This window comes from Marmota flaviventris, chromosome 13 (genome assembly GCF_047511675.1).
Source record: "Marmota flaviventris isolate mMarFla1 chromosome 13, mMarFla1.hap1, whole genome shotgun sequence".
Lineage (NCBI taxonomy): Eukaryota > Metazoa > Chordata > Mammalia > Rodentia > Sciuridae > Marmota > Marmota flaviventris.
The window spans coordinates 35,345,561-35,365,635 of NC_092510.1; the positions used below are offsets into that span (position 1 = coordinate 35,345,561).

Consider the following 20,075-nt stretch of genomic DNA (forward strand, 5'->3'; position numbering starts at 1 on the left):
TACAGTAAGTCAAAGACACATGGGTCTACTTCTGGACACTTCATGCTATCTATTGACCCATTTGCCTTGAACTATAGTTATACCACATCTTTAACATTACTCACAGCCTTATAGATTTTTGATGTATGTATTATGGCAGGCCCATCATTTTTCTTTTTCTTTTCTTGAAAAATGTTTTGTTAATTCTTAGAAACTTTCCATCCAACTGTTCATTTATAAACATTTTTTTTCTTAAAATGATACCTGCTTTCTTTTTCAAATGAATCAACTTTGTCAAGTTCTGGGGAATTTCTGATTGGAGTAGATTAGAATTATAAGTTGATTTGGAGGTAAGAGAAATCTTTACAATAATAAATTCAGGATTATCTGTATATCTCTTCATTATGGCAGATCTTTTATATGTCCTTAAAATACTTTTGTAGCTTTCTTCATATCGGTTTTGTGTATTTGTTTTTATAAACTCAAGTATTTTAGAGTTCTTCTCTTTATAACAAAAATTATTTCTGAATAGATTATAGTTCATATGTTATGCCTATTAAAGCTTGTTTTCCCAATCACAATTATAGTATGTTTTAATTTATTTACATATTTATTTTTAAAAATAATGTTCATTATAAATTATTGTCATCATGAACAGGAACTCCTTTCTTCCTTTATATTATCCAGCTTTATATCATCTATATAATAGAATACAATGGGTTTTTATATACTTATCTTATATCCTGCAAATCTGCATGACTCCTATTACCCCTAGAAATTTCTGGTTTGTTTTGTTGAAGTTCTGCTCATTTTCAACTTTGTTATTTACAAAGAACAGAAATTATTCTTTTCTTCTATTTCAGTGACTTTCAAGAAGTCATTGCCAGAATTTTGAGCAAATGTATAAGGACGGACGACTGTCGGAGAACATCCTTGTCTTCTATTATTTCTAGAAAGGAACCTGCTTTTCTCTAAGAGATTGTAATATGAACTCTTAGAGACATGTACAATATGTGTGTTCATCTATTTATTTACTATGTTAAAAAACTTCCCTGCTAATTTTAAGATTTGTATGTAAAATGTTTACTTTTGGGGCTCTTAAGTTTTCCTTAACATCTATTTGGTTAATCACATGATGTTCACATTTTTTCTTGGTAACAGATGAATTATATTGCTTGTTGTATATTACTTTTATGATGGGGATAAAACCATTTGTTCAGCTAAATTTTAAGGTTTCATTTAATTTTAATTAAATTTCAATAGTCACATATGGCTAATGGTGTTTATATATTAGATAATATAGTTCTAAAATAAGGGAATAGTATATCTAAGCTTAGAATTACTATAGAAGTTTAAGATTTGCTCATTTAGTAGGTTATCAGAGAGTGTGGTCAGTTTGATTATTTTTTAATTTATTTTTTAGGTGTAGTTGGACACAATATCTTTATTTAATTATTTTTATGTGGTACTGAGGATTGAACCAAAGGCCTTGCAAATGCTAGGTGAGTGCTCTACTGCTGAGCTACAATCCCAGCCACCAGTTTGATTATTTTAAAATACATCTAAAGGCATATGCATCAAATATAATAATATGCATCTGTGGCAAAGGAATTCCAGTTGCTTATATATTTTTTCTTTTCTGTATTTTTCTATTTTCTCTTAAGGAATAAAAGAAAAGAAATTACTTGTTCAGGACCAAAACCCTTAAAAATCTGCATCCTGTCCACTATAACTTTTATTTAGAATTTTGATTTCTGTAATTCCAAAAGAGATTAATTCACTGTATTTCATGCCATCTCTAGCAGATTTTGGAATTACAATAATATTTTTGCAAGCAAATGAGCTGTGTAGCATCTCATCCATTTTGTTTGGAAACAAAGAAGACAGTTATTGCCTCTCAGAGCAAGTGAATGGCAGAACTAGGCTTCTGACGTCAATTGTCTTCATCTAGCCATTCCAATCACAGGAATTTAATGACTGGCATTAAGATACAATGAAATCAGAGGTCTTAAAAAGACGGAAATACTTAGAAAAAGTGTTTATTCTTCCAAAATTAGGCCAAATGTCTATTGAATCCATCTGGGCAAAGTCATTGTTCATTTGTTACTAAAATGTTTCAAGAAAGTAAATTTTTCATGTTCCATGTTTAACTATGTGATCCTAACTTCTGAAGTGAAGCAGCTAAGAATAGTTAATACAGAGCAGTTGCTGGGGCATAGTATAGGGGTTAAAATGCAGTTTCTGTTTGTACAGTCCCAGCTCTGTAGCTCTCTAACTGAATGACCCTTGCTATATTACCAATTTATCTTTGCCTCAATGACCTCATCTATAGAAAGGAGACAGATATGATGCCCAAGTTGCTATGAAGATTAAATGAATTAATGACCCCCAAACACTTAAAGCCTTACTTAACACACACGACGTAATACATGAATGTTAGCTGTTCATATTATTGCTATGTGATGGGTTCAGAGCTTGCAAGTGCATAGCTTCTTGAATCTTCCTTTATCACCATGACTATGCAAGGTAGGTACCATTCCTCACTGACTGAGTTAGTAGATGGCTGGGCTGGGACTGGAGCCCAGGACTATGAGCTTCAACAACTATGCTCCACTACACAGTTCTAGTTCACTTTAAAAAATTTGATTCAATGAATGTGTTAGCATAATCTAAATGCAAAATAAAGTTCACCAAAGAGAAAGAAGCATGCCAAGGAGTGACTGAAACAACAACAACAACAACAAAAACTGTTGAGGAAATAATGAAACCTAAAACTGAAGTTTTAATTATATGCAGTTGCTTACCATGTAATAGCCTGGCAGTAGCTTCTGAAGGAACTCAGCTTCTTTATGCTGAACTGTTTTGATGATAAATTCATCATCACTGGTCACAAAAAACAAGGATCCACTGGCTCCAGGGTTAGACAGCTCTATTAGAGGTTCACTGCAGATGGAATACTAAAACAGTAAAAAAAAAAAAAAAAAAAGTAAATAAATAACATTTAATTAATTGATCAATTTTTTTTTTTTTTGTGTGTGTGTGTGTGTGTGGTGCTGTGGATTCAACCCATGGCATCATGCAGGCCAGGCAGGTGCTCAGTACCAGCGAGCTACATCCCCAGTCCTAAATAAACATTTAAAAATATATACTTAAGTACATGATGCTTTCAAGGAGGACAATTACAGTATTATGTGTCTTTACCTTTTTGAAACAGAAAATTTTCTTCATGAGCTTTAAAAGGAGGCTCCAATTATACTGAGAAGGCTCTTAAGGAGATTTTTTTCCCATTTTTAAAATTTATTCTTAAGTTTTAGGTGGACACAGTATCTGTATTTTACATTTATGTGGTGCTGAGGATTGAACCCAGTGCTGTGTGCATGCTAGGCGAGTGCTCTACCACTGAGCCACAACCCCAGCTTCTTTTCCATATTTTTTATTGGCGCATTATAGTTACACATAATGCTAGGATTTGTTGTTACATATTCATACATATTCATTCATAGTGAATATTCATATTTAATATAATCGATTTTTGTCCATATCATTCCTCAGTTTTTCCCCTCCTGCACTTCCTAGCTTCCCTTGGTCCCTTCTCCTCTCCTGTACTGATCTCCCTTCAATTTTCATGAGATCCTCTTCTGGGGAGATTTATAAAGATTTATGGGATATATTTATTTTAATATTTCTATGATGGGAAACAGGCATGCTTTCCCCAACACCCATCATCACATGGTAGAATCATGAATTAAACTAGCAATATAGACCAATGTGCTTTATTCTCAGCAGGTGCCCATAAAATAATAGCTGAAGGTGTGACCCATACCATGTACTTATCACTTCAACATCAACACCTCTTCTCTTTTCCCTATTCTCTCAGGGTTTCAATAAGGGGATGGCTCCAACCTCTGTGTCTCTAGCTCAAGTCTCTCTCCAGGGCTCTAGACCTGTTCATCTAACATTTCAATAGACACTGTGAATCTCACTCCAAAATGCTACAACCCAGCAGAGAAGTCAAGTGGTTACTAAGCTCAGTGTTGGATTGGCTGATAATGCACATTATTGACATAAGAAACACTGCAGTGGGGGGAAAGAAAAAAGAAATGAGGCTAACCCAGGTGTGAAATTGAGACCAACCTGGCAAAATACAGGGACTGAAATTTTGATTGATACAAAGTATATATTTATGTGATTTATATACAATGTGATGTTTCGACAATGTATACATTCTAGAATGACCAATCAGACTAATTAACATATTCATCACCTTGCATATTTATTGTTGTTTTGTGGTGAGAACATTTAAAAATCCACATTTGTAGCAATTTAAAAATATACAATGTATCGCTTCTCGGCCTTTTGGCTAAGATCAAGTGTAAAAATACACAATGTATCTTTATTAACTATGGTCACCTTACTCTGCAGTAGATTGACAGATTTTATTCCTGTTGTCATAATGAAACTGTTTCCTTTGACTAACATTCACCCTTTTCCTGCCCACCTGCTCCTGGTAACCATCATTCTACTCTCTGCTTCTGAGTATGACATTTTAAAAATTTCCCTTATAAGTGGATCATGGTCTTTCTGGATCTGGCTTATTTCACTTAGCATAACATTCATGTAGTTGTGAATGACAGAATTTCATTCTTTTAAAAGGCTGAATAGTACTTTCTGTGTACATATACCACATTTTCTTCTTCCATTCATCCATCATCCTTGGCTGATTCCACCTCTTGGCTATTAGTACTGCAAAATGCACATATATGTGCAGACATTGGGATACAGACATATCTTCAAAATACTGATTTCAGTTCCTTTGGGTAGATTTCAGTAGTGGGACTGCTGGATCATATGGTAGAACTACCATATTGTTTTCCACAAGGGCTGTGTTAATTTGCACCACCACCATCAGGATACAAGGGTCCTTTTTCCTCCACATTCTTGTCAATATTTGTTAGCTTTCGTCTTTGTGATGATAGCCATTCTAACAGGTGTGAAGTGATATCCTATTCAGGTTTTAGTTTGACTAATGACTAGTGACATTGAGCATTTTTAATATATCTGGCTATGTTTATTTATTTATTTTTTTTGAGAAATGTTCTTGACCCATTTTTTAATAGGGTAATTAGTTTTCTTATATGGACTACTTTGAGGACCTTGTATATTTTGGATATGAGCCCCTTATCTGATGTGTGATTTGCAAATATTTTCTCTTAATGTGTAGGTGTCTCTTCATTCTACTTTTTTCTTTGCTGTCCAGAAGCTTTTCAGATTGATACAATCGCATTTGTCTACTTTTGCCTTTGTTGCCTGGGCTTTGGGGTCAGAGCCAAGAAATCATTGTTCAGAACAATGTCAGGGAGCTTCCCCCTGTGTTTTTTTTTTTTTTTTTCCTTGCAGTTTAATAGCTTCTGACTTTACATTTAAGGCCAGAAGTCTTTAATCCATTTTGAATTGATTCTTGTATATGTTGTAAGATAAAGGTCACGAGGTTCTGCATTTTCCCTGAATCATTTAATGAAGAGACTGTTTATTTTCTCCAGTATGTTTTCTTGACACTTTTGTTGACAATCTACTGACCAGAGAGGTGTGAGTTTATTTCTGATCTTCCTATCCTATTGCATTGTTTAATACATGTGTTTTTGTTTTTAATCCCACTACTATGATGTTTTGATTACTATAAATATAAAGAATCATATCTTGAGGGTAGGCAAGGATTTTCCAAGTCTGGAAAATCCTTTAAACTATGTATTTTGGGGTTGTGAATATTTAAGTCCCCATTCCATAAAAATCTAAAAGGAGGAAGAGTGAGAGGAGCAAGGGGAAGAAAAATCAGGAGAAAAGTGATTAAAAGGCAGTTTCTGTTGGGTGTGATGGTGCACACCTATAATTCCAGTGATTTGGAAGGCTGAGGCAGGAGGAACACAAGTTCAAAGCCAGCCTCAGCAACTTAGTGAGGCCCTAAGCAACTTAGTGAGATCCTGTCTCAAAATAAAAAGTAAAAAGGTAAAATGCCTTTGGGTTTAGCCCGAATACATACTTTTTTTAAAAAGGCAGTTTCTAGATGTCATCTTGTATATTATCTTTCTTTGGCAACACTATAGATAAAGTAAACAAAATTTTCCAAAAAAAGAGAAAGAAGCAAGTGTTGGCTGACTTCCTAAATCACTGGCAACTCCTATCTTCCATCTCCCTCCTCCTGCTGACCATCCTTCCCAGTTTGAATGGACTAACTGGGTGGAGACTATAGTCTGGTGGGGAATGACCGGATGAGGTGGGTCGCTGGGGAAGTTCTCTGGAAGGGTGAATCTTCCCTGTAGACCTTCCCCTTTCTCTCTCTGCTTCCAGCTTTCCATGAGCAAAGAAGTGCTTCTCTGTCATGCCCTTCTGCCATGATGCCTGCCTCACCTGGGGCCAAGATCAATGGAGTTGGCCATCTATGGACCGAAACCTCTAAAACCATAAGCTCCAAATAAAATTTTTCTCCTCTAAGTTTTTCTTGCTGCATATTTTGGTCACAGTGATGAAAAAGTGAAAAACAAGGGCGGGGGCATGATATTTGGAATCAACTGTTCTTTGGGAAATTGCGGCTCTGTCAGTTGCAAGTTATATGACCCTGAATAAGGAACTTAGCATCTTAAGGATAACTGGGCATCTTAGGAGCCCCAGCTCTAAAATAAAGATAATTATGTCTACCTGAAAGTACCTGACGTTTTTTTAAATGAGTGCTTCTAAAATTCTAGGCAAAGCTTCCTCTTTTTATGGCTGTTGTTACTTTTTTAAATTACAAGATTGTAATTTAAAAAAGTAACAACAATGCACATATTCCATAGGCAGGATGTGGGGGTGGGGGAAAAAACAGGCACCCCTCTAGGAGTACTGAGCTTTTCAGATGAGCTCCCTTGGGAAGAGGGTTATTCCAAAGGATGCTAAGATACCTGAAGTGAAGCAGGTAAAAAACTTCTCAGTTTGTCATATAATTATAAATGCAAGACCTGGAAAATAGAGCTGTGGACCCCAAACTTTCATAAAAGGTGAGTGGAGACTCAGGATCGTGTTTAGAATTTTGACCTGCTCCATTTCATGGCATAGAGCCTTCTTAGGGGTAAGAGTAAATGTTGCAAAAGCATAAAATCAACAAAGGATGCAGAAAGTAGAGGTTGCAAATAGAGAAATAATAGGACCAGCTGTGTTAGAAAAATACCAAATGCATATCTAAAGGTCTTTTCCTATTAAAGTCTCTAATTCTATAAACAGTGATATCTCAGAGAGAATATTTTAGTTAGTTATTCATTGTCGAGTACTCCTTTATTATGTAATTTATACATGATTGTCAATGGAATAACAAATTGTGTTGACTCATTTTGGTAACTTTTTTGGGTTACTAACAGCAAAGCATCAATGAGCTATCAACAGGATTGGGGTAATGAACATGACCATCTCACTCTGGAATTCTATGGCTTTTCACTCTGTAACATGGTTACCACATTCTCTTCTAAGCAACCTTGGAAATGCTGCCTTTTGAGAGCAAATAAAGAGGAGAGCTGGGAACATTTTAATTAGCTTTGATCAACAAGCTCCTACATGTGCTCCTGGGCTTTATGCACCTTCCAGGCACTTTTCATTTGTGCAAGCTGCTCAAATGTGCTCATTTTCTTGCTTCTATTTCCTGCAAGGCCTCCACGCTCTACTCACTGGAAAGAAAGCAAAGTACATCCCAGCTGGGCCCTGCCAACGCAAGTTAGCAATGTAAACTTGTACCATGTGGTGGAGATAATTTTACTTGCTATTTCTTTCCCTGATAGTATAAAATATTCACCCTGCTCTCTTTATTACTGGTGGAGGTGAACCTGAAAAGACTCAGATGAGTTACATTTGATTTTTTTTTTTTCCTTTGGTACTGGGGATTGAACCTTGGGCCTTTGCATGGGTTTTTGAATAGCCATGCATATGGTAGAGAAGGAAAGAACCAATGGCTTTTGATCCAGCAGAAACGGAAACGCCCTAGCCCTTGGCCTGGCCCTGGAAGTATTTGTCTAGGAAACAACAAGGAAGAAGGGTGTTTGCACTGCTGTATGTGCAGAAGCACCTTTGCCAAACTGCCTCATCATCCAAAGAACGCATGTCTCAACACAAAATTTGTTATCAGTAAGCTTCTGATAAATTTTAATATACTGAGAACATAAATAGAATAATACAGGCAAATAATTCCAATGTGATGGTACGAAACTAAGTAGGAATCCACACATTATCCTAGGTATTCAATATCAACTCTATCTGTGGAGTTACGAATTGCTAAATCTCACCTCTCCCATAGCAGTTTATCTTTACAAAAGTAGACTGAATAGCCCCAGTTTGACAGATGCCAGGATGTATGAAGTGATTGGTAACATATCCTTTGTTTCTTTGCAGAGAACTTTTCAAGAGATCTCTTATTTCATTTTTCTGTGCTTTATTTGGAATGAACTCTTCCAAAATCTGCTTTGCTGGAGACGTTGGACCCCTTTGGGCCATGTTCTTCAGAATGGACAATCACAGTGTGATTCACTATGGAGAGGTGATCTGGAGACCATGTTAGAGAGGTCTGTAGCTTAGAGAGTGGAAAGCGTGAGGCCAGCTGATGAGGGGTCCTCAGAGCACTTGGGGAGGAAGGGAGACCACCAATGTAGTTAACTGTGGTATCTCACTTCACTGATCCCCGCCTCAGAGTCCTCATCTATAAAATGAAGGGTTGGGCTAAAATGTCTCTGAGGGTTATGGCTGACTCTCTGAAACATGCAATGAAGCATGTGTGAGACTCTTTCCTCATCTGCCTTATCCATATCACTGGGTGGGATCCCCACATAGAGAGCTTTGGAGTTGAGTTTTCAGAAGCTCCAAGACTTATTTAGAGAAGCTGCCTCAGTCCTTGGGGTGACTCTCCCCAGTGTAAAGGTGGGTGGCTGTAGCTGTTGGGGACCCAGCAGTCATTTTAGATATGGTCACTGCCCTTTTTTGTTTGTTTGTTTGTTCAGGTTCGAGAGAGATGCCTAGCCATAACTGAGAAGAATGGTAGAGGAAGAAAAATAGGAATCAAACAAATGCACACTTTCCTGCCTGGTTCTATGCCTCACTTTTTTATTATAGAAAATTCAGACTTACCTGGATGTATGATTAATATCTGTGTGTTTACTTCCAGTTTCAATAATGATTAACTCACAGTTAACATTGTTTCTTTTATATCCCCAACTATTCTTCTGCCTGTTTTCTTTGGATTCTTTTTTTTTTGCTTTCAACTCATGCTTTATGAGTTTTGTTGAGATATAGGTCACATGCCATGCAATTCATTCATTTAAATATAAACTGCTTTTAATTAATTTTTAATTGACCCAAACTGCACATTTTATACATATAAACAACATGAGGTTTATATGTATACATTATGGAATGGCTTAATCAAGTTAATTAACATATCTTAGCATGCAGTGTGTGTGTGTGTGTGTGTTGTGTGTATGTCTTGGGAAAATTTTAAATATATTTTGTTTTAGTAATGTCAAGTGTATAATACTTTGCAATAGTCATAGATCTCCTAACTGAAATTTTATATCTTTGACCAACACCTCATATTTGTTGAAATAAATCCCAGACCTCAAATAATTTCATCTATAGGTATTTCAGCACATTCCTTTAAAAGCAAAGGATCCCCTTTTAAAATAGGGCTATGAAGTACTTTTCTTCTGAGAAATCAGAGAATAGCAACCCTAAAGTTATTTTCCTGCTATTTAAATAAACTGTCCTGAAGTTTCTGGGACCATCCCCAAATATAACATAGTTGTATGTCTTTTTATTAAAGGTGGTTTATTAAGAAAATAATGGAATCATGATATCACCATTCTACCAAGAAAATTCTTCAACACCATCAAATATAACTACATTTCCTAAATTTCATATAATTTAAGATCTGGTTTATTTGAATTGTCTTGCCCCATATATCAATGTTCCCAACAGAACTACCCTCCAGTGATACTTGTCCATTCAGTGTCCTTCCAAACATGTAAAATATTCACATCTCTGTTTTCACAGTCTTACGAACACCTTGTCCTCAACTCTCAAATATCTGTTCTTTCTTTTCCACCTATTCAAATGCCTTGCAATTTTTAAGGCACAGTTAAAACCATGTAACACCCCAAAAGCCTCTTAATCATCACCCCAATAGAGAAAGACCACTTTTTCCTCTGAGGTTTTGGAGCAGTTAATGTTACTTTTCAGTCTTTGAATTTATTGGCTGATAGAGTTGCTTGTTTTTCCACATAAAGAAACTATTATCCTAATTTGATTCTAAGTTCTCTGAGTAGTGTGATTTACATTTTTTTGCATCTTCCTATAACTGTAAGCAAAGTACAGATACAACAAGTGTTCAAAGTACCCAGTGATTTCAAAATTTACCTTCTGTCAGGCACATGAACAAGGAATTTTGCTCATCAGTTTAGTCTCCTGTGCTCCTCTGTAAATACTTCAACTCTATTATGAAAGTCATTTTTCTGGCTTAAAGACTTATTAGGAAACTTATATAAGCTGTGTGATAAGTTGTTCAAAAAAGGACCTTCTCCAAGAAAGTGATGTTGTGAGGTCAGAATGAGTGAAAGAATGACCTTCCACCTGCACAGCAATGAACACAGCAGGACTGAGGACAAGCAGTCATGTGCTGCACTGACTGCAGCAGTGTGTAGAATGCAAAGTCTACGGTGTGTCTGGCTGGAGAGAAGTTCAAGGAAATTTAGGAGGAGAATTCATGCATTTCTAATGCATGGTACAAGGTGAGAGATTAATCCTGTTTCCCATAATAGAATATCAAAATCCCACTGTATTCCCCAAACGTGTTTCCTGAATGATGGCTGCCTAAAGATAATCATCAAATGACCAGACAGCAAAGGATCTTCCCTATCATACCCCCACAGAACAAATGGGTGTGCGTGTGTTCTGGAGTTGGTAGCAATGGGCAGGGTACCTGACGTTTCAGTAAGATGGGAAGGTGAGGCGGAGAGCTATGTGGACAGACACACCCAAGGGCAGCAGGATGCCCAGGGGTGTCCAATGCAGTCCTCACTGCTCTATAGAGATTTTTTTTGTGTGCCTTAAAGAAGCAGTATCATCTCACTGAGCAGAAATCCTATGATTTTCTTAGGGATCAACTAAAGAAGAGGATCATTCATGGTTTTCATTAACACAGAGCAGAATCAGTTTTGAATTTTATTCTTTACATCTTTTGCTTATTAAAAGATACATTTTAAATATTCTTTGTTATAAGTGACAAATGCTGCTTAATTCCTCCAAAAAGCATTATTCCAGGATCTGGCTTAAGTCTTATTAAGATCATTCAGAATGGGATGAAGAATAAATAATAGTTGGCGACCTTCCTATAGATTCTTGAAAACCCATCTTAAAGAGCCCCAGGGTGTTAACAATGATCAAATAATGAAATAAACCATTTCCTTCTTTCAACAAAAAGGAAGTTCCTGGCTCCTGGATCAGGAGTGGAGTAAAATTCAGAGGTCATATCAGACAAACTCCCAAACAGGCTATTGGGTTTGTACCTCCCTTGTCTCAGAAGGAAGACAGACAGAAGAGACAAACCTGAGGACAAAATATGCACTTGTATTTGTAAGAATATGTTTAAAAAGAGTCTGCATGTCAGGTGCAGTGGTGTATACCTATAATTTTAGCGACTTGGGAGGCTGAGGCAGGGGGATTGCAAGTTCAAAACCAGCCTCAGTAATTTAGCAAGGCCGTAAGCAATTTAGTGAGACTGTCTCAAAATAAACAATAAAATGGGCTGGGGACATAGCTCAGTGGTTAAATACCCCCGGGTTCAATCCCTAGTACTGCCTCCCCGCAAGAACATAAAAAATAAGAAGAGCCTGCACAAAGAAATGTTGAGAAGAAAACTGTCCAGATTCTTTAAAATGGGATTTGAATTTTCTGGTCAAGGTGAAAGTGGTTATGGGCTCACAGTCTTGAGATGAATGATATAAAGTCAACTAAAATAGGAAAAGTTTCAAATAGAATCTAATCAGCCAAATTTACAAGAGCTTTTAAAACGAATTCTAATACATCTATGAGAATAATTATCTGAAGTGATAACTGATATAGCACAGTTATTTAAATATCAGTTACCAAAGCAGATTTTGTAACTATCGGTGAAAAGCTGCAGAGTCAAATCCTATTTCCTGAATTTAAATTTATAATCATTATGAAACGTGGAACTTTTACCATACTCTTAAGCTTTAATATTTATTTATTTTTTTAGTTTTCAGTGGACACACCATCTTTGTTTTATTTTTATGTGGTGCTGAGGATCGAACCCAGTGCCCCGGGCATGCCAGGCGAGCGTGTTACCATTTGAGCCATATCCCCAGCCCCCATACTCTTAAGCTTTGTAACATAAATGGCACACTTGTCACTGTTGCTATGAGACAAATGTTTACATCACGCCTTTCTGTAGGAGGAAGGAAAATTACAGGTTCTTACCAAGTAATCATCAGGCTTGATACCAAAAAGTTCTCTGAAGTATCGGAAGGCCAGTGGAGCATATGTCTTAAATCTGAAGTCTGGGTAGTGATGTGCAGGGGTCAGATTGCTCCCTTCACTAAAGTTAAAAAATATTAAAAAGGAGGCAGAGAGAAAGAATATTAGCAAAATTATTTTGACTTCAAATTTCAGTTCTATTAGTCTTGGGCCAATTTCATCATTAGAAAAGACACCTCTTCTAGTGGTCTCTCAAAGCTGTTGTCACAAAGGCCCTCAGGTAGAAACAGGTCTTCCCTGCTAGCTACACTGCTGTAGCTGAAGGGTCTTCATTCTCCCCCAATCTCATCCCAGGGGAAAAAAAAATAACCCATCTTCCCAGGTGAAACCACATTAGAATCTTTAATAAGACCCAGGATTAGCGCATGGAGCAATTTCAAAAAATGTTTTTTTTTTTTTTTTTTTTTGTGAGAGGGGGGCCCATGAATTTTAGACATTGGATAAGCATTTGTGTAACAAGGAATAAGTGAAATAATTCTTAAAATATCCTACTGACCAGAAAGAACTACCACATTGGAAATGGATGGGACCTTAAATTGAACTTTTCCTCATATCCAGGTTTTCCAACAGGAGACTTTAAATATTTTTGGAATTTGAAAACCTGATTTCCATTCCCAAATGGAATTATCTATTTGATATATCCAGGGAAGCCAGTTTTGCCTTCTGCATGGTTATATTTTCTTCTTCCAGGTACATGTTTGAAATTTTTTTGTACAATACTTATAATATAAAGTGATAAAAAGAATCAATCAGTGATTACCCATGGACTCAAAATTCTCCTTCAGAAAGAAAACAAAAGTCTTATGGGTACATCCCTTTTATACTTTTTACTGATAGTATCCTGATAGTGGTTTAAAAAGCCAATGAATCACTAAAAAATGAAAAACAAAACATTCAAAACCAAAATCAAACTAATTAAATCTAGCTAGCTTTAGGCCACTAGGCTCATAATATAGCACCATTTTTTTTGTTTTTGTTTGTACCTCTTCTAGTAGATTTTGCATTATGAATTCCACTTTCCTTTGATGGACATTAAGGCTCTTTTAGGTCAGACTGAATACTTGGGTTTTCTATTCTAGGGAGACCTGGGTTCAAGTTCCATCTCTGCCACTTACAAACTGTGTTCATGAGGTCTGTACTGAACCTCTGCTAATGAAGTGAATGGAAATGTGAATGGTACTGAGCCTGACATGTTCGGGGAGCCCTCAGCACACTTGAGATGATTGAGGTTGTAAGGTAATGGGCAAAGCCCAGAGTTAAACTCTTCATGTAAAGAATGAGTCCCATGTAGTTAAAAAAGAACTGACAAAATGGGAAAAAAATTGCAACTCATATCACAAAGGGTTAATCTTTCAATATAGAGCTCCAGTAAACTGCAAAACAAAACAAAACAAACAAAAAAACAAAGCACCAAAAGTGATTAAAAAATACCCCAAATGTGATCAGGTACTTCATAGAAATGGAATATATATGACTCAAACATAAAATATTCTTCCTTATTCATAACAGAATAAATGTCACTGAGAGATCATTTAACCCATAAGACTGGTGAAAATCCAAAACTTGGGTGTAGTTCCAAGGAAAATGATACCCTGAAATATTATTAGTGGGAATGTAAATTGATACTTATCCTCTAGAGGACATTTTTACCACTTCTATCAACAAATGCATACCTATAAATGATCCTACAGATTAACTAGTACAGAGCAACACAAATGTACAGTTATTCATTAACAACACTGTTTTTAACTGCAAAAGCTTAGATACTACCTACATGCCCTAAGAGGAGGACTAGCCAAATTAATTTTGATTTAGCTATAAAACAGAGCATCATGCAAGCATTAAAAGATTGAGGATGCTTATTATGTACAGACAAGGCAAAATCTCTAAGATAAATTGTTAAGTGAAAGTGCATAACATTGTATATGACATGTCACCATCTGTATAAAAAGGAATGTTTTTTAATAAAATATTTTTCTTTTAGTTGTAGGTGGACACAATACCTTTATTTTATTTATTTATATGTGGTGCTGAGGATGGAACCCAGGGCCTCACATATGCTAGGCGAGCGCTCTACTTCTGAGTCACAATCCCAGCCCCCCAAAAAGGAATATTCTTTTGGCAAAAACATTCATTAAAAAATCCTTGAAGGAAAACCAAGCCATTAGTAACACTGATAATTGGAGTTGGACACTGGATTGGAAAAAGTACAGGGACAAAAGAACATGTCTTACAATTTTAATTTTAGAAAGAAGGACCAACCTTCCTATGTATTATTATTCATGAATTAAATAATTTTAAAAGTTAGTTGTTAAGATGGGCATGGTGGTGCATGCCTGTAATCTCAGCAACTCAGGAGGCCAAGGCAGAAGGATTGCAGGTCTAAACCCAGCCTCAGCAATTTAGTGAGGCCATAAACAACCTTGTGAGACTCTAATAAAAAATAAAAAGGGCTGGGGATGTTAAGGTTAAAAGTCATAAGCCTCCCTTCCCTTAAATAGGTCCATGTGCTCAGTTCCACAGAGGCTTGTTTACTTCTGCTTCTTCAAATTGCTCCTGATGAATAACAAATGCCAGCTAGACATGAATGAAGCTCGAGTGAAGGAAATGGAAATGAAGAAGGCTGCTGGCACACCTTGGCATGCTGAGGTCACACACTGGCATTTGCTTTGTGTGGATGTAGGTGCTGGCCCACATAACGTCCAGCACAGAATCTTCCCGGTACATGTACCAAGCGCTTAGCAACTTTTGGCCACAGGAGAAAGGCAGGGCAGTCACATGCCATGCTGTCTCCCACAGTGCCCTGCAGGCTGGCCATGGCTGGGCCTGGACCAACCTGCCAGGAGCCTGCACTCAGCATCCAGACTCACTTAGCGGAAGTGAAGTGTGAAGAAGAGCAGACTTTACAGTTTTAAGATCTACCTTATGTTTCTTCAATGCGTTTATGTAGTGTGTGAAAAAGAAGAAGAAAAAGAAAAAAAAAAAACCCTCACCCTCCTGTCTTGGCATAAGCTGAGACTTTGGAAATTGCAGCTGCGGGTTTTCAGCAATGGTTCTAGATGTTTGGATCCCATGGGACAGAAAAATTTCAGCAACAGATTTGGAAGCCAGCACTGGATTTGCAACTTTATTTTGCTATAAGAACCTAAACAATTAAGCAAACACACAGTACTATCCCTATCGTGTCATAAAGGAAAGAGCATTTTAACTCCAAGAAGGGAGTTGGACCCCCGCGCCTGCCAGGTAGGGGAACTGTGACCACCGACAGAAAAGGCCCAGTGGCCTGCGGCGGGACAGAGCTTCCAATCACTCCTGCAAGGTAGGCGGGCCTGCGACCCACCGGCAGAAGAGGAGCAGCGGCCTGCTGAGAGGCAGAGCCGCCCCCTCCCCCTGCGCCGGCAAGGTAGAGGGAACTGTGACCATGCACAGAGCAGGCCCAGCGGCCTGCTGAGGGGCAGAGCCGCCCCACACCCCCCGCGCCTGCCAGGTAGGGGAACTGTGACCACCGACAGAAAAGGCCCAGTGGCCCGCGGCGGGACAGAGCTTCCAATCACTCCTGCAAGGTAGGCGGGCCTGCGACCCACTGGCAGAAGAGGAGCAGCGGCCTGCTGAGGGGCAGAGCCGCCCCCCACCCCCCGCGCCTGCCAGGTAGGTGGAACGGTGACCACCGACAGAAAAGGCCCAGTGGCCCGCGGTGGGACAGAGCTTCCAATCACTCCTGCAAGGTAGGCGGGCCTGCGACCCACCGGCAGAAGAGGAGCAGCGGCCTGCTGAGAGGCTGAGCCGCCCCCTCCCCCTGCGCCGGCAAAGTAGAGGGAACTGTGACCACACACAGAGCAGGCCCAGCGGCCTGCTGAGGGGCAGAGCCGCTCCGCACCCCCCGCGCCTGCCAGGTAGGTGGAACTGTGACCACTGACAGAAAAGGCCCAGTGGCCCGCGGTGGGACAGAGCTTCCAATCACTCCTGCAAGGTAGGCGGGCCTGCGACCCACCGGCAGAAGAGGAGCAGCGGCCTGCTGAGAGGCAGAGCCGCCCCCTCCCCCCCGCGCCTGCAAGGTAGACGGAACTGTGACCACCATCAGAACAGGTCAGACCTGCAACCGAGAGACAGAACAGGCCCAGTGGCCTGAGGAAGGGTAGAGCCGCCCCCCCCACCCCCCGCGCCTGTAAGGTAGGCGGACCTGCGACCCACTGGCAGTACAGCCCCAGAGGCCTGCAGAGGGGCAGTGCCGCTGCCTGCGCCTGCAAAGTAGGCAGAACTGCGACCACCGACAGAACAAGCCTAGCGGCCCGCAGAGGGACAGAGCCGCCGCCCGCGCCTGCAAGGTCGGCGGACCTGCTACCGACCGGCAGAGCAGGCCCAGCGGCCTCCCGGCGTGGTAGGCACATTGCCCCAATTGGAGGAGGGGCAGAGCCGCCGCCCGCGCCTGCGAGGGAGACTTTGCAACTATACAAGACCAATATAAATATATAGGGGGAAAATTCAATAGCACAACAGTTTCACCAAGTAGAAAGGAACGCGAACAGTATGAAGAGACAAGGAAAGAAAGGACCACAAGCAATGCAGGTCAACTCAACGTTAGAAGAGGTAATAGCTGCAGCAGATGGAATGTCAGATAAAGAATTCAGGATATACATGCTTCAGATGATCTGGAGTCTCAAGGAAGACATCAGACAGCAAAATCAGACAGTGAAAGATCACTTCAACAATGAATTACATAAACAAATCCAAGAAGCAAAAGATCAACTAAACAGGGAAATAGAGGTTATAAAAAACAAACAAACAGAAATCCTAGAAATGCAGGAAGCAATAAGCCAACTTAAAAACTCAATTGAGAATACTACCAGCAGAGTAGAACACTTAGAAGACAGAACATCAGACAATGAAGATAAAGTATTTCAACTTGAAAAGAACATAGACAGCTCAGCAAGACTGTTAAGAAACCATGAGCAGAACATCCAAGAAATATGGGATAACATCAAGAGACCAAATTTAAGAGTCATTGGGATACAGGAAGGGACAGAGTTTCAAACCAAAGGAATGAGCAATCTATTCAATGAAATAATACGAGAAAACTTCCCAGACTTGAAGAATGAGATAGAACCCCAAATCCTAGAAGCCTACAGGACGCCGAATGTGCAAAATCATAAGAGACCCACACCTAGACACATTATAATGAAGATGCCCAACATACAGAATAAGGAGAGAATTTTAAAAGCTACAAGAGAAAGGAAGCAGATCACATTTAGGGGTAAGCCAATCAGGATAACAGCTGATCTTTCAACACAGACTCTGAAAGCTAGAAGATCCTGGAATAACATATTTCAAACACTGAAAGAAAATGGGTTCCAACCAAGAATTGTGTTTCCAGCGAAATTAAGCTTCAGGATGGAAGATGAAATTAAAACCTTCCACGATAAACAAAAGTTAAAAGAATTTGCAGCTAGAAAACCATCTCTTCAAAACATCCTTGGCAAAACATTACAGGAAGAGGAAATGGAAAATAACAATGAAAACCAACAGTGGGAGGTAGGACACTAAAGGGGGGAAAATAATCAAAGTGGAAAACAAACCATGTTTAGTAACATAAATAAACAAATATGGCTGGAAGAACAACCCATATCTCAATAATAACCCTAAATGTTAATGGCTTAAACTCACCAATCAAGAGACACAGGCTAGTAGAATGGATCACAAAACAAGACCCAACAATATGCTGCCTACAGGAGACGCATTTGATAGGAAAAGACATACATAGGCTGAAGGTGAAAGGTTGGGAAAAATCATATCACTCATATGGACTTCGGAAACAAGCAGGAGTATCCATACTCATATCAAATAAAATAGATTTCAAGCCAAAGTTAATCAAAAGGGATAAAGAGGGACACTACATACTGCTCAAGGGAACCATACACCAACAAGACATAACAATCATAAATATATATGCCCCAAACAATGGTGCAGCTATGTTCATCAAACAAACTCTTCTCAAGTTCAAGAGTCTAATAGACCACCATACAATAATCATGGGAGACTTCAACACACCTCTATCACCACTGGACAGATCTTCCAAACAAAAGTTGAATAAGGAAACTATAGAACTCAATAACACAATTAATAACCTAGACTTAATTGACATATATAGAATATACCACCCAACATCAAGCAGTTACACTTTTTTCTCAGCAGCACATGGATCCTTCTCAAAAATAGATCATATATTATGTCACAGGGAAACTCTTAGACAATACAAAGGAGTAGAGATAATACCATGCATCCTATCTGATCATAATGGAATGGAACTGAAAATCAACGATAAAAGAAGGAAGGAAAAAGAATACATCACTTGGAGAATGAACAATAGGTTACTGAATGATCAATGGGTTATAGAAGACATCAAGGAGGAAATTAAAAAATTCTTAGAGATTAATGAAAACACAGACACAACATATCGGAATCTATGGGACACATTGAAAGCAGTTCTAAGAGGAAAATTCATTGCTTGGAGTTCATTCCTTAAAAAAAGAAAAAACCAACAAATAAATGATCTCATACTTCATCTCAAAATCCTAGAAAAAGAAGAGCAAAACAACAGCAAAAGAAGTAGAAGGCAAGAAATAATTAAAATCAGAGCTGAAATTAATGAAATCGAAACAAAAGAAACAATTGAAAAAATTGACAAAACTAAAAGTTGGTTCTTTGAAAAAATAAACAAAATCGACAGACCCTTAGCCATGCTAGCGAAGAGAAGAAGAGAGAGAACTCAAATCACTAACATACGGGATGAAAGAGGCAATATCACAACAGACACTTCAGAAATACAGAAGATAATCAAAAATTATTTTGAATCCTTATACTCCAATAAATTAGAAGATAGTGAAGGCATCGATAAATTTCTTAAGTCATATGATCTGCCCAGATTGAGTCAGGAGGATATAGACAACCTAAACAGACCAATATCAATTGAGGAAATAGAAGAAACCATCAAAAGACTACCAACTAAGAAAAGCCCAGGACCGGATGGGTATACAGCAGAGTTTTACAAAACCTTTAAAGAGGAACTAATACCAATACTTTTCAAGCTACTTCGGGAAATAGAAAAAGAGGGAGAACTTCCAAATTCATTCTACGAGGCCAACATCACCCTGATACCTAAACCAGACAAAGACACTTCAAAGAAAGAAAACTACAGACCAATATCTCTAATGAACCTAGATGCAAAAATCCTCAATAAAATTCTGGCCACTCGGATACAAAAACATATCAAAAAAATTGTGCACCATGACCAAGTAGGATTCATCCCTGGGATGCAAGGCTGGTTCAATATACGGAAATCAATAAATGTTATTCACCACATCAATAGACTTAAAAATAAGAACCATATGATCATCTCGATAGATGCGGAAAAAGCATTCGACAAAGTACAGCATCCCTTTATGTTCAAAACTCTAGAAAAACTAGGGATAACAGGAACATACCTCAATATTGTAAAAGCAATCTATGCTAAGCCTCAGGCTAGCATCATTCTGAATGGA

At 38.5% G+C, this 20,075-nt stretch overlaps 1 protein-coding gene across 5 annotated transcripts in view; it reads right to left on the reverse strand.

The window, feature by feature from the left end:
• Pip5k1b (phosphatidylinositol-4-phosphate 5-kinase type 1 beta) overlaps positions 1 to 20,075 on the reverse strand; it is a 333,977-nt gene that overhangs the window by 148,268 nt on the left and 165,634 nt on the right. For all 5 annotated transcript variants that reach the window (XM_071600584.1, XM_027940141.2, XM_071600585.1 and 2 more), the window contains 2 exons: positions 12,484 to 12,601; positions 2,784 to 2,936 (listed from right to left, as the gene is read on the reverse strand). In XM_071600584.1, the coding sequence (XP_071456685.1) occupies positions 2,784 to 2,936; positions 12,484 to 12,601 (271 nt within the window). The remainder of the gene's footprint in view (positions 1 to 2,783; positions 2,937 to 12,483; positions 12,602 to 20,075) is intronic.